The sequence below is a fragment of the Dictyostelium purpureum genome (assembly GCF_000190715.1).
Source record: "Dictyostelium purpureum unplaced genomic scaffold DICPUscaffold_1, whole genome shotgun sequence".
NCBI classification, from domain to species: Eukaryota; Evosea; class Eumycetozoa; order Dictyosteliales; family Dictyosteliaceae; genus Dictyostelium; species Dictyostelium purpureum.
This window is the reverse complement of record NW_003519338.1, coordinates 206,228-219,663: the sequence shown is the minus strand read 5'-3', so window position 1 is coordinate 219,663 and position 13,436 is coordinate 206,228. Positions and strand designations below refer to the sequence as shown.

General features: G+C 26.1%; 4 protein-coding genes across 4 annotated transcripts; 2 read left to right on the top strand and 2 right to left on the bottom strand.

The window, feature by feature from the left end:
• Nucleotides 1-215: 215 nt before the first annotated feature.
• DICPUDRAFT_73915 (uncharacterized protein) lies at nt 216-640 on the bottom strand (the record flags this gene model as incomplete). The annotated part of the gene is made up of 2 exons (XM_003282842.1): nt 216-454; nt 571-640. The coding sequence occupies 2 exons, from the start codon at nt 638-640 to the stop codon at nt 216-218; spliced, it is 309 nt and encodes a 102-aa protein (XP_003282890.1).
• Nucleotides 641-1,101: 461 nt separating this feature from the next.
• On the top strand, nt 1,102-2,538 carry DICPUDRAFT_146540 (uncharacterized protein; the record flags this gene model as incomplete). The annotated part of the gene is made up of 1 exon (XM_003282899.1): nt 1,102-2,538. The coding sequence occupies one exon, from the start codon at nt 1,102-1,104 to the stop codon at nt 2,536-2,538; it is 1,437 nt and encodes a 478-aa protein (XP_003282947.1).
• Nucleotides 2,539-3,123: 585 nt separating this feature from the next.
• DICPUDRAFT_73913 (uncharacterized protein) lies at nt 3,124-4,384 on the bottom strand (the record flags this gene model as incomplete). Its single annotated transcript, XM_003282841.1, has 2 exons — nt 3,124-4,222; nt 4,308-4,384. 2 exons carry the CDS (start codon nt 4,382-4,384, stop codon nt 3,124-3,126), a joined length of 1,176 nt encoding a protein of 391 aa, XP_003282889.1.
• A 1,062-nt stretch (nt 4,385-5,446) lies between these two features.
• On the top strand, nt 5,447-13,433 carry DICPUDRAFT_146538 (uncharacterized protein; the record flags this gene model as incomplete). The annotated part of the gene is made up of 4 exons (XM_003282898.1): nt 5,447-6,083; nt 6,164-6,802; nt 6,873-13,151; nt 13,393-13,433. The coding sequence occupies 4 exons, from the start codon at nt 5,447-5,449 to the stop codon at nt 13,431-13,433; spliced, it is 7,596 nt and encodes a 2,531-aa protein (XP_003282946.1).
• Nucleotides 13,434-13,436: the final 3 nt, after the last annotated feature.

The window sequence follows — 13,436 nt, the reverse complement described above, 5'->3', positions numbered from 1 at the left end:
ATAGCATTACTATAAATCCCCTTTCAGGTGCCAAAAAAAAAAATTTTAAAAAAAATATTAAAAAAAAAAAAAAAAAAATTTTTACAAAACGAATTAAGCAGAAAAAAATTTTTTGTTAAAATAAATAAAAAATAATATAATTTTTAATTTATTTTTAAAAATATATTTATTTTAAAGTTTATTTTAATTTTTATTTAGAGTTAATTGATTTATAATTAAGTTTGAGCAACTTTGAATTTGGGATTATGGAACGCAACATTACACTTCATGGAGGAACACATTATGACATTTACATTGAGACTAAAATATAAATTTCTTTTATAGTTTATGCCTTGAATTGAATAACCATTACTACACATATAACAAGGACCTCTTTCTTTTTTATCTTTATCAATTGTAACATGAATGAGTTTTAGAATTTTGATTGTATTTCTTGGTAATGAATTTCCAGTACCTGATGGTTTATTTGATTATTGCATAAATGAAATTAAAAATTTCTGAAACTAAATTTCTCTTTCTTATTTTCTAAATATATGTTTGTAACCACCATGCAATTGTAATATAATGTACAGAATATCATTAAAATAACTCTTGGATAATTGGGTGAACGTTGTATATTTCTCTGTGGATTTATTAACATTTTAGTTGCATCTTCCAAGTTGTGATTATGATTATATAAATGATAAATCTTGGTGTATAGATTGGTTCAGTTGTGTATTTACCAGTACTTTTATCTTTAACTCTTGAATCTCTTTAAAGTTCTCCTTTCTTTTCTTTATATATTGGCATTGGTATATTGGTTAATGACCTTACTAAGGCTCAGACCTGCAGCGGTTGAATAAAAAATTTTAAAATTCGATTATAGTCAAACAATTAAAAAACCGACCAGAGATTCATTCAAATAATTCAATGAATAAAAAAAAAACATATAAATAAAAAAAAAAAAAAAAATTAAATACTGGGTTACATTCTTTTTTTTTTTTTTTTTTTTTAAAATTTTTTTTTTTTAGCCAAAAAAATTGGGGATTAAAAAAAATAATAAATATAAAACATAAAATTTTCTACTCGATTATAAAATAAGAAACCTTTGGAGTTGCCAATATGGATATATCCATTACCCCATTAAATTTAATTGACCACAATTTAAAAGATAGTAATAATAATAATAATAATAATAATAATAATAATAATAATAATAATAATAATAATAATAATAATAATGATGCTCTATTTTTTTCAGTCTGGAGAAATAAATATTTATTAAGTGAAATACAAAGACATCACAGGTTATATAATGAAAATGAGATAATATTCATTGAAGGGTCAATGGATCAACTTAGATATCATCCACATAGAAGATATTTAACAACAGTTTCTATTATTGTTCAAGAACCATTAGAACCACATGGTCAACTTATACCTTATGGTATTGTTGAGTTAGAATTAGAGTTCGTTGGTAAATTTAATAAACCAATTCAAGCAGGTGATATTCCTCCAACAGTGACATGTTTTTATCTTGGTGGATACACCAATCAAATCGATTTTAAATCAATAGTGCCAAATATTACAAAATTATATCTCAATACTTTCAATAAACCGCTTACACCCGAAATGTTTCCACCATCTCTTAAAATATTAAATATGGAATCATTTGATCAACCTTTAAAAACTGGTGATTTACCAATAAATTTTGAAACTCTAGATCTCTTTTCATATGACTATCCACTGAAATTAAATGTTCTTCCTTCTCAATTAAAAGTATTAACTCTTAATAGTTTTAATCATCCAATATCAAAAGGTTTAATCCCAGAATCAATCGTTGAACTGACAATGGATAGTTTCAATCAACCACTGTCAAACTCTCTATCATCGCTAAACTCATTAAAAAAACTAAACTTAGATAGTTTCGATCAAGATGTATCAATTGGGGAATTACCAAACTCTATTGAAACTTTATCAATATCCAATCAAATTTTGAAACCAAATGTACTTCCACCATCAATAACCAAACTCATTTTAAAAAACTATAGTAATCAATTAGAACCACAGGTAATACCCCCCAATGTACAACATTTACAACTAATGTCATATAAAGGTGATCTTGGTAAACATTTGTTCCCAAATTCTTTACAGATTTTAAAATTATCAAAGTACTCGAATGATTTATTTGAAGACGATTTACCATTATCAATTACAGATCTAGATTTTGTTTCATTTGGCCCAAATATTATCAAAGTTTATTCAATTCCACCATCAGTCAAAATTTTAAGCCTACCAACTTTTTATAACCAACCTCTTCAAGCTGGTATTGTTCCCAACTCAGTAGTGGATTTAACTTTATCCAACCACTATAATCACCCTATTCAAGTAGGTATATTACCAGAATCTCTCACCAGATTAAAGTTTGGCACTTTCTTTGGGCAATCCCTAGAACCAGATGCCATTCCTCAATCAGTTACTTTAATAGAGCTTTATCAAACTTATAAACATCCAATACCAGAATCTTTATCAAGCAGGTGTAATATTATAAAATATTAAAAAAAAAAAAAAGAAAAATAATAATAATTGCAAAAATAATCACTATAAAAAGAATGAACTTTATTCAGTGTGGAGAAATCAGTATCTATAAAGCAAAATTCAACGACACATCAATTGAATAGTTACCAAACTCTATTCAAGTTTTAAACCCTAACAGTACCCCGCCATTAATTAATAGATTCACTTTAAACAACAATGGAACCCACAAGTAATACCATCCAAATATATATTATCTAAAACTTGTATAGCTACAACATCGGTCTATTGTGAAGTACAATTCCGCAATCTGTTTCTAATAGAGCTATATCAATCACATCCTATACCGATTCTTTATCAAGCAGTTGTGGAAAATAATAAAGGAAAAATAAAAAAACCTTAACGCTAAACGACTGTATTTTAAATTAACTTTAATTTTTTATTTCTCACATTGCAAACTTTTACTAACTATTTTTATTAAATTTTCTATTTTTTATTTTAAATGTTGTTATAACCCCCATTTACTTTTTATAATCATTTTAGATCCATTTCTTTTTAATTTATTTTGTTTATTATTATTGTTGATGTTTTTTTCTATTACCAAATAGACTATTGTAAGTCAGGTAGAACTACTTGGTCGTAATCACGACCGAATGTGAGTGTTGTGAGACTATTTGGTAATGTGTAGGGTAGAACTGCTTGTTTAAAACCATTACCAAATGTGAGTGTTGTGAGATTATTTGGTAATGTGTAGGGTAGAACTGCTTGGTTAAAACTATAACCGAATGTGAGTGTTGTGAGACTATTTGGAAATGTGTTGGGTAGAACTACTTGATTAAAACAATCACCAAATGTGAGTGTTGTGAGACCATTTGGTAATGAGTCGGGTAGAATTGCTTGGTTAAAATTATTACCAAATGTGAGTGTTGTGAGATTATTTGGTAATGTTCCAGGTGGAACTTCTTGGTTAAAACTATAACCGAATGTGAGTATTGTAAGACTATTTGGTAATGAACCAGGCAGAAGTTTTTGGTCAAATTCATGACCGAATGTGAGTGTTGTGAGAATATTTGGTAATGATCTAAAAGCAATTACTCTGTTAAAACAATCACCGAATGTGAGTGTTGTGAGACTGTTTGGTAATGAGCCGGGTATAACTGCTTGGTTATAATAACGACCGAATGTGAGAGTTGTGAGACTATTTGGTAATGTGTCGGGTGTAATTATCTGGTCAAATTCATGACCGAATGTGAGTGTTGTAATTGTATTTGGTAATGATTTGAATTCAATTACTCTGTTAAAACAATCACCGAATGTGAGTGTTGTGAGACTATTTGGTAATGAGTCGGGTATAACTACTTGGTTATAATAACGACCGAATGTGAGTGTTGTGAGACTATTTGGTAATGTGTTGGGTGTAATTATCTGGTTAAAATTATTACCGAATGTGAGTGTTGTAATTGTATTTGGTAAAGTTGTTGGTAACATATTAAAACGGTACAAATATAAATGTGTCAAAAATGGTGGAAAATCATTTTTATCAGGTAGTGGATCACCAAACCACTTAAGTGTTGTTATATATGATTTATATTTAAACAAATAATAATAGGGTATACCAAGATCTACAACACTATGTTCAATAAACAATAAAATATGTTTATGAATTTTATTTCTTAAAAATATATTATTCCAAACTATATATAATAATCTATAATAAATAGTTAAAAAGAGAAAACACCAATTAAAATACTTTTAATTAATCTATTATTTATATTGTATAGTATTGTACTTACCTATCACTAATATTAATACTGTTTTTTAACTCTTCATTTACCCGAAACTTAATTAAAGATGATAGAAGCTCATCCATTTTTAATAAAAAAAAATTAATAAATTTACCAAAATTTATAAAAAAAATTCAAAAAAAAAAAGATATTTTCAAAATATAAAAATATCTTTTTTAGCAAAAACTATTTTTTTCATAATAAAAAGTAATAAAAATAATCAAAATAGTTATTATTAACACACAATTTGTTAAATATTTTATATAGTTGCATTAATACCTTTAAGATGGTTTCAAAATTTTAAAAAATCTTTAAAAATTAATTAAAATTAAAAAAAAAAAAAAAAAAAAAAATCTTATGCTATACTTTAAATTGGTGCCGTTTTTTTTTAAATGAGTTTTTTTTTAATAAACGTTTATTAAAAAAAAATTAATTCATTGAACACCCCAAAAACATTTGGCAGTGCTTACTTGTATTTTATAAAAAAAAAAAAAAAAAAAAAAAAATTATTATTTAAATTTTTTTATTAATATATCAAAAGAAGAAAAACATATGCAAAAAAAAAAAAGGAAAAAATAATGTGACATTTTTTTTTATATTTTTTAATTTAAAATGAAGCAACATCATTACAAAGGATCCTTATATAAATTTTTTTGTATAGATTATTTTATCTATAGATCAATATACTTTTGCAGTTTAAATAAAATTTTTTTTTTTTGGGGGGTGTGGGAAAACCACCACTATTATTGTAAATGTTTATTACAAATAAAAGAGGTATTGTAATGTTTTTAAAATTAATAGACTCATTTATTATATATATGATAAAAAAAAAAAAAAAGAAATCAAAAAGTAATTTTCAAGTAAATAAAAAAATAGTAATTTTTAATTTAAAAATTTGATAAAAATACAGGTTTGTTAATATAAATTGGTCTTTTTTATTTTAAAAATTTTCAAATTATTAATACCCCAATTGTTACCCCAACATTTTAGAAAGGTTTATCTATTAAGAACAGTTTAAAATGTATTAAATTATATTAAAAAAAATTTAAAAAATTCAATTTTTATTTTTTATTTTTTTTATTTTGTTTTAAAAAAATTGAAATTATTTATTTATTTATAATATAAATAAAATTGTTTATTTATTAAAAATGTCATCAAAATATGTTCTTCAAAATAGTGATGTTGCAGTTATTGGTATTGGTTTTAGAGCACCAAGTGGTAGTTTAGCAAAATCGATTTCAAATACAAATCAACTATGGGATAGCTTGGTAAAAGGTTTCGATGGAGTCGTCGAAACATCGGAAAGATGGTCTGATAACTATAGTGTCACTGGTGATATCGTTTGCAAATATGCTGGTCTTATTCCACTCGATGAATGGAAGTCTTTTGATCCAATTTTCTTTGGCATCAATCCAAGTGATGAACATGTCAATACAATCGATCCACAACAAAGATTACTGTTAAAGTGTACATGGGAGGCATTGGAAGATAGCGGTATTGACCCATCCACATTAAGAGGCTCAAATACAAGTACATTTATTGGTTCATCGACCACAGAATACGATACCACCAATAAATCCCCCTTTGAAGTCCAAAAAAATATTTTTGGAGGATCACCTCATTCATTATCAAATAGAATATCATACTGCTTTGATTTTCGTGGAGAATCTATGACACTTGATACTGCATGTAGTTCATCATTAAATGCAATTCATCTTGGTTACAAAACTATCAAATACGGTCAATCTGATGTATCTATTGTAGGTGGTGTTAGTTTTATACTTGGTATGTATTATAGATTTTTAAAATAATTTTATAGAAAATTTCATTTAACTAATTATTTAATTTTTTATTTTTAATATTAGACCCAAATACATCAAAATCTTTAACTCATTTATCAATGTTAAGTCCAACTGGAAAGTGTCACACATTCTCATCGGATGCAGATGGATATGTACGTTCAGAATGTGTTGGTGTTGTTGTATTGAAGAGTTTCGAACAAGCAGTCAAAGATTGTAATAACATTTATTGTGTTATCAACGGATCAAGTTCAAATGTAGATGGTAACTGTGATAAATCAAACTTTTATTCACCATCAAAATCATCGCAATATGAAAATATTAAATCTGCAATCGAATCTACCAATGGTCAAATCAATGCATCAGATATTGAATATGTCGAATGTCATGGTACTGGAACACCAACTGGTGATCCAATAGAACTAGAAGGTATTTCTAGAGTATTCAAAGATACAACCAAAAAAGTTTTAGTCGGTTCCATTAAATCAAATATCGGTCATGGTGAAGCATCATCAGGTGTAATGGCATTAATAAAATGTTGTGTAATGTATAAAAACCAAACATTCGTTCAAAACATCAACTTTAAATCACCAAACCCAGCTATCAAATTCGATGAGTGGCGTCTAAAAGTTGTAACTGAACCAACACCATTCAATACCAATAACAAAAATACTGTTATGGCTATTAGTAACTTTGGTGTAACTGGTATGTGTATTTTTAAAAATATAAAAAAAAAAAAAAATATATTAATTATTAATTTTATAAATAATAAAAGGATCAAATTGTTGTATTATTTTATCAGATTACAATCAAGATGCTATTAAAAATGAAAATAATACTAACAAAAAGTATTTAATACCATTTTCATCCAATTCATCAACATCACTTGACAAATATAAAAAAATTATTATGGATCAATCAAACTCATTAGATTTTAATGAATTTGTAAATAATCAAATTAGATATAAATCACCATCACTCATTCAAAGATCAGTTATTATTGCAAATAATTGGGAAGAGTTTAAAGATTCAAAGAATGAAATCAAATCATCCAATACAAATGCACTTTCAAATATAACAGTTAATAAAATTAATAACCCATTTACGGTATTTGTATTTTGTGGTCAAGGATCACAATATAATCGAATGGCAATAGAACTATATGAAAATGAAATAATTTTCAAACAATGGGTAGATAAATTCGATAGTGAACTATTCAAATACTATGGGTACTCTGTTTTACAAAAACTAAGATCAATCGACGATAATGATATGGAATCAGTACACGCTCATACTATTGCACAGCCATCAAACATTATGATTCAAGTATCATTATTTGAACTATATAAACACTGGGGTATCAAATCAGATTTAATCGTTGGCCATTCTCTTGGTGAAATTTCAGCATCATATTGCTCTGGTATGATTGACTTTGAAACCTTATGTTATTTAGTATACCATAGATCCATAGCTCAAAAGAAAACAACTGGTACTGGTAGAATGTTATCTGTAAACATTAGTGCTGAAGAATTTATATCTAATTATTCGGCAAAATACCCAACAGTCAATATTGCTTGCTACAACTCACCATCGTCAATTGTAGTATCGGGCAAAGAACATCTTTTAAATGAAATTGTAGATGATTTAAAATCAAAAAATATATTTTGTGTTATGTTGGGAACATTATCATCACTCCACACATCAAGTCAATTAGTTATTAAAGATGAATTATGTTCAATGAACATTAAATCAAAACAATCAACAACACCAATTTTTTCAACAGTCACAACCAACTTATTTACTCACGAAAAAACACCATTCAATTCAGAATATGTATTTGAAAATGTTTTACAACCTGTTAGATTCACTGAAACCATTTCAAACATATACAAATATATTGAAGAAAACAACCATGGTAATGAAGTAACATTTATCGAAGTTTCACCACATCCAACACTATTTTTCTATTTAAATCAAATGAAATCAACACAATCACCATACTTCAAAAATGGAGATAAAATAACTATTCATTCACCACTCCACAAAAAGAAAAATGGATACAATGAATTCTTAAACACAATCTCAACACTTTATGTAAACCACTCATTTAATATCAATTTTAAATCACAGTTAAATCAAAACCAAAACAATTTTATTCAGAAAGCATTAAACAAACTTCCATTATATCAATGGGATGATAAAATGTATTTCAAACAAAATTCAACATTTGTTAAGACCATAAATGAAGGACCACCAATTCAACATCTAGGTGTTACAAATGAATCACCTTCCAAATCATATCAAACATATATTGATTCTAAAAAACAACCATTCCAATGGCTAAAAGGACATCAAGTAAAAGGCAAATTCTACTTCCCCGGGTGTGGATATATCATGAATTTATTACAAATCTATCCAAATCAAGATATCACAATCAGTTCAATCGAATTTAAAACACCATTAGTTTTACAAGATGATGTTAATCAATGTCTACAAACAACAATTAATACTCTTTCAAAAAATGAATACAATGTCAAATCACACTTTAAAGATACCACTACAAATCAATGGGTATTGTGTTCCAATGGTAACTTTAGTTTATTCAAACATGGTAACGAAATAGACCGAGTCAATATTGATGAAATAAGAAATAGTTGCAACTTTACCAAACTATCAAAATCAGAGGTTTACGATTCAATAAAAAACCAAACTGGATTAATATACAAAGGTTTATTCCAAGGTGTCAAAGAATGCTATATTGGTGATAACTGTTCTCTATCGATTGTATCATTAAATGAAATTCAAAATCAAAATGAATTTAATCATTTACTCAATAACGATACAATGAAATCATTCTTTAATACTGCAATACTTGATACATGTTTACATGGAATGTTAAGTTTTATCAAACATCAAAGCCAAATTGTATTAGAAAAAATGGAAGGATTTAAATACTACTCTTCAAACATACCATCACTAAACAATCAGCAACATTCTGAAATATATGTATATTGTGAAATGAAATCAAGAATCAATTTAAACTCATACTATGGAACCATTAAAATAATGTTAAATGATGGAACATTATTAATTGAAATCACAAATGTTATTTGTACATCCCTTATACCAATCATTGACAATACCACTATTATTCCACCACCATCCAATGAAATCTATCTACCAATTCAACAATCAAAAGACTCTATCATTAATAAACCACAATCATTCAAACACTTGTGTCAATTAGAAGAATTGAGGGTAGATGAACATTATTTACAAAATGAATCAAAAGAACGTTTATTATCCTTATTTTACTATCGTATTAATCAAAGACGTCCATCTATCAACAGGGAAACATTATCAACAATGGATTATGATCAATTCAAACAACTCTACCATAAAAATGGGGTAAATGAAAATTATTTTTTCTTTATTTTCGAAATTTTAAAACAATATAATAGTTTAGGTATCAATAAACAATTAAATGAATACAATGATGATGATGGTGATAAAAATATCAAGTTTTTAGAAAAAACAACATCAGTTACTGCAAAACTAATATTCCCATTAGAAGATGATGATCCAAACATTGACGCCCCTCAATCATTATTTGAAGATGGATTAATGGATCACTTTTATCACAAATCAAAATTTCTTATTCCAATAAACAATTTATTAGGTGATATTGTTTCAGAATCAATTAAACCAATTATTAATGAACCAATAGTATTCAGAATCTTAGAATTTGGAGGTGGGGTCGGTTCATTATCAATTTTGGTATTAAATAAAATCAACAAACTATTAAATGATAATCCAGCATCAAGTATCGATATAGAATACACATGGAGTGATATTTCAGCATCATTTTTTATTGACATTAAAGAAAAGCTTTCAAACATCAAAGATGTAAATATAATCTATCGTACTCTGGATTTAGACAAATCATTAAAAGAGCAAGATTTAAAAGCATCTTATTACGATATGATTATTATGTCAAATGTATTACATGTCGTAAAACAGCTTAGATTCAGTTTAAATGAAATTCATAATATTTTAACACCAAATGGTCAAATTGTTTTTATCGAACCACCATACAGGTCATTATATCTTGATTCAATATTCGGTGTATTCCCACAATGGTGGCCATCACCAGAAGATATCGACCTTAGAATAGATAGAAGCTGTATGAAACAAGAAAGTTGGTTCAAATTACTAAACGAATGCAATTATAAAGATACAACAATATCTGGAAATGATAAAGCATCATTTTTAATTCAAACAAGAAAACCAAATATAAAAGAAATGGTATTATCAAATATTGAATCAATGAAACAATTTACATTACATGATAATATTGTATTATTTGGAAAGAGTAGATTTGGAACACAAATTCACCAATCATTCAAATCAAATCAACTATTAATTTCAAAAATAATCCAAATCGATAACTTTAATGAACTTAACAACTGGGTTTTTAAATCAATCGATTCCATAAGACAAAGTAAAACATTAATAATTTTTATGAAAGCAATCGATCCATTGGATATCAACAATTTTAAAGAAACTACTTTAGAATTTATTCAAATTAATCAAATGTTACTTCAACATGAAATTGAAAACTTTTTCAAACATGTTTTAATATTATTAAATTCAACAACAAACAACTATTTATCATCATCACTCAATGGATCTGCAAGATATTTCGCAGAATTCCCACAGTTAGATCTATATTCATTAGATTTCGATAATATTTCAATTCAAAATGAAAATATACTATCACTTTTCGATATATTAATAAATCCAACAACCAATATTCAAAGAGAATTCACAATTAAAAACAACATAGTATATTATGAAAGATATAAAAAACAAACAAAAATTAAACAAACATTTACATCAAACTCATTCGAAACAAATAAAGATAATTTAATGATTCAACTTGATCCAAACTTAGAATATGTATTAAAAACTAAAAAACAAGAATTAAAACCAAATGAAATCGAAATCGAAGTTAAAGCCACCGGTATCAATTATAAAGACTATCTAATGTATATTGGTCAAGTATCAAATAATTTTGATATAAAATTTGGTAAAGAAGAAGAAGTTGAAAAGGTATTAAATCAATTGCCAAATATTGGAAATGACTTTAGTGGTATCATTACTCGTTGCGGTAACGAAGTAAAGAAATTAAAAATTGGAAATGAAGTATTTGGGGTCGCTTCCAAAACTAGTGGATCACATATTATAATCGATTACAGATTTGTTTATTACAAACCAACAAATATCTCACATATACAAGCAGCCTCTATTCCATCAGTTTATGTTACATCATTACACAGTATATACAATACTGGTAATTTACAAACAGATCAAACCATTTTAATTCACTCAGCAGCAGGAGGTGTCGGTCTTTCATCATTGGAGCTATTAAAGTGTAAACAACACAAAGGTTATATATTTTTAACAGTTGGTTCAAAAGATAAAGAAGAATACTTGATCAATAAATATGGATCATTTATTACTGGTATTTATTCATCAAGAAATAAAAACTATGTCCATCAAATTAAAAACAAATTAAAACAATTACAATGTGACCAAGATCATCAAGGTGTAGATTTAATATTAAACACATTATCATCAGAATTTATGGATTCAAATTTCCAATGTTTAAATATTTCTGGAAGAATTGTAGATCTTTCAATTACACATTTAACACCAAATGATTATATGACAAACAATCACTTTAAATACAACTATGGATATAATAATGTGGAACTTATTGAATTTTCGGGATCATTATTTAAAAATTTATTTAAAAAAGTAGTCAAATTGTTTATTTCAAATAAATTAGAACTAATTCCAATCATTGAATTTTCTAATGATCAATTTAAAGATGCAATAGAATATATTAATGAAAGACAACATATTGGTAAAATCGTTGTAAATCATGATGTAGATATATTATCAAGAGTATATAGTGAACAGAAACAAAGTAATTCAATTATCATGAAGAAAAGCTATGACATATCTAGATTAGATATCGGTAAAAACATTTTAGTAACAGGTCAAACAGGTATTATATTAGAAATTGTAAAATGGCTTGTTAAATACTCAAACAAATCAATCGATAATATAATAATTTTATCAAAATCACCATTAAAATGGGAATTAGAACTATTAATCAATCAAACTAAACATCAAAAAGATAATACAATTAATTTCCACTTTAATCAAATCGATATCGAAGATAGCAATAAAGTTCATAATGTATTAAACAATCTAGAATCAAAATCAAACATTTCAAACATCGATACAGTTATACACTTTGCATTTATAAATGAGATTAATAGTGTTAAAGATATTGATATAAATGGTTTAAATACCACTCATGGTCCAAAAACAATTGGTGCAATCAATTTACACAATGAATCAATTCAACGTTCATGGAAACTAAAACAATTTATAATGGCATCATCTGCTGTTACAATTTTAGGATCAGATAGACAATGCTGTTACATTAGTGCTTGCAATACAATCGACTCGTTATCAAAATACAGAAAATCAATTGGACAACCATCACTATCAATAAATTTAGGAGCAATATCATCATCTGGTTATGTTTCGAGAAATGATGCAATAGAAACAATGTTTCATAGTTCGTATTTAATAATTATATCACCACAACTAATTTTAAGCTCATTGGATCTCTTCATTCAAGATAAAAATAACTATTCAAACTATTGTTTGTGTAATTTTAATTTTGAAAATATTATATCTCTAAAACCAAATCATAATTATTCTAAACTTGACTATCTATCAAATATGGTCAAAAAATCACATATAATATTAGAAGGTGGAAGTAGCGAAGAAAATTTAAAAATTAAAATTATAAATAAGATATCAGAATTACTTTCAATTGATGAGTCAAAAATCAACTTGGAATTCCATTTAACCCAGTATGGTCTCGATAGTTTAGTTATTGTTCAATTAAAGAACTGGATAGATAAACAAATAGGTATAAATATAATTACAATACAACAATTACAAGCCAATAGTATATACCAATCACTACATATTATTATTAAAAATTTTACTGAAAAAAATTTAAAAAAATAAAAAAATATTAATTAATGTTTAAAATATAAAAAGTTTAAAAAATGGAGTAATAAATTACAAAAAAATAAAAAAAATAGGGATAATATCAACCTTTTTATTTATAAACACTATTAATTCTTTATAAAATTTATTGGTTATTTATAACTTTCATAAAGGAAATATAGTTAATTTTAAAAAAGAATCTTTAAATAGTTGTTTCATCACCTGTATAAAGAATTAAATT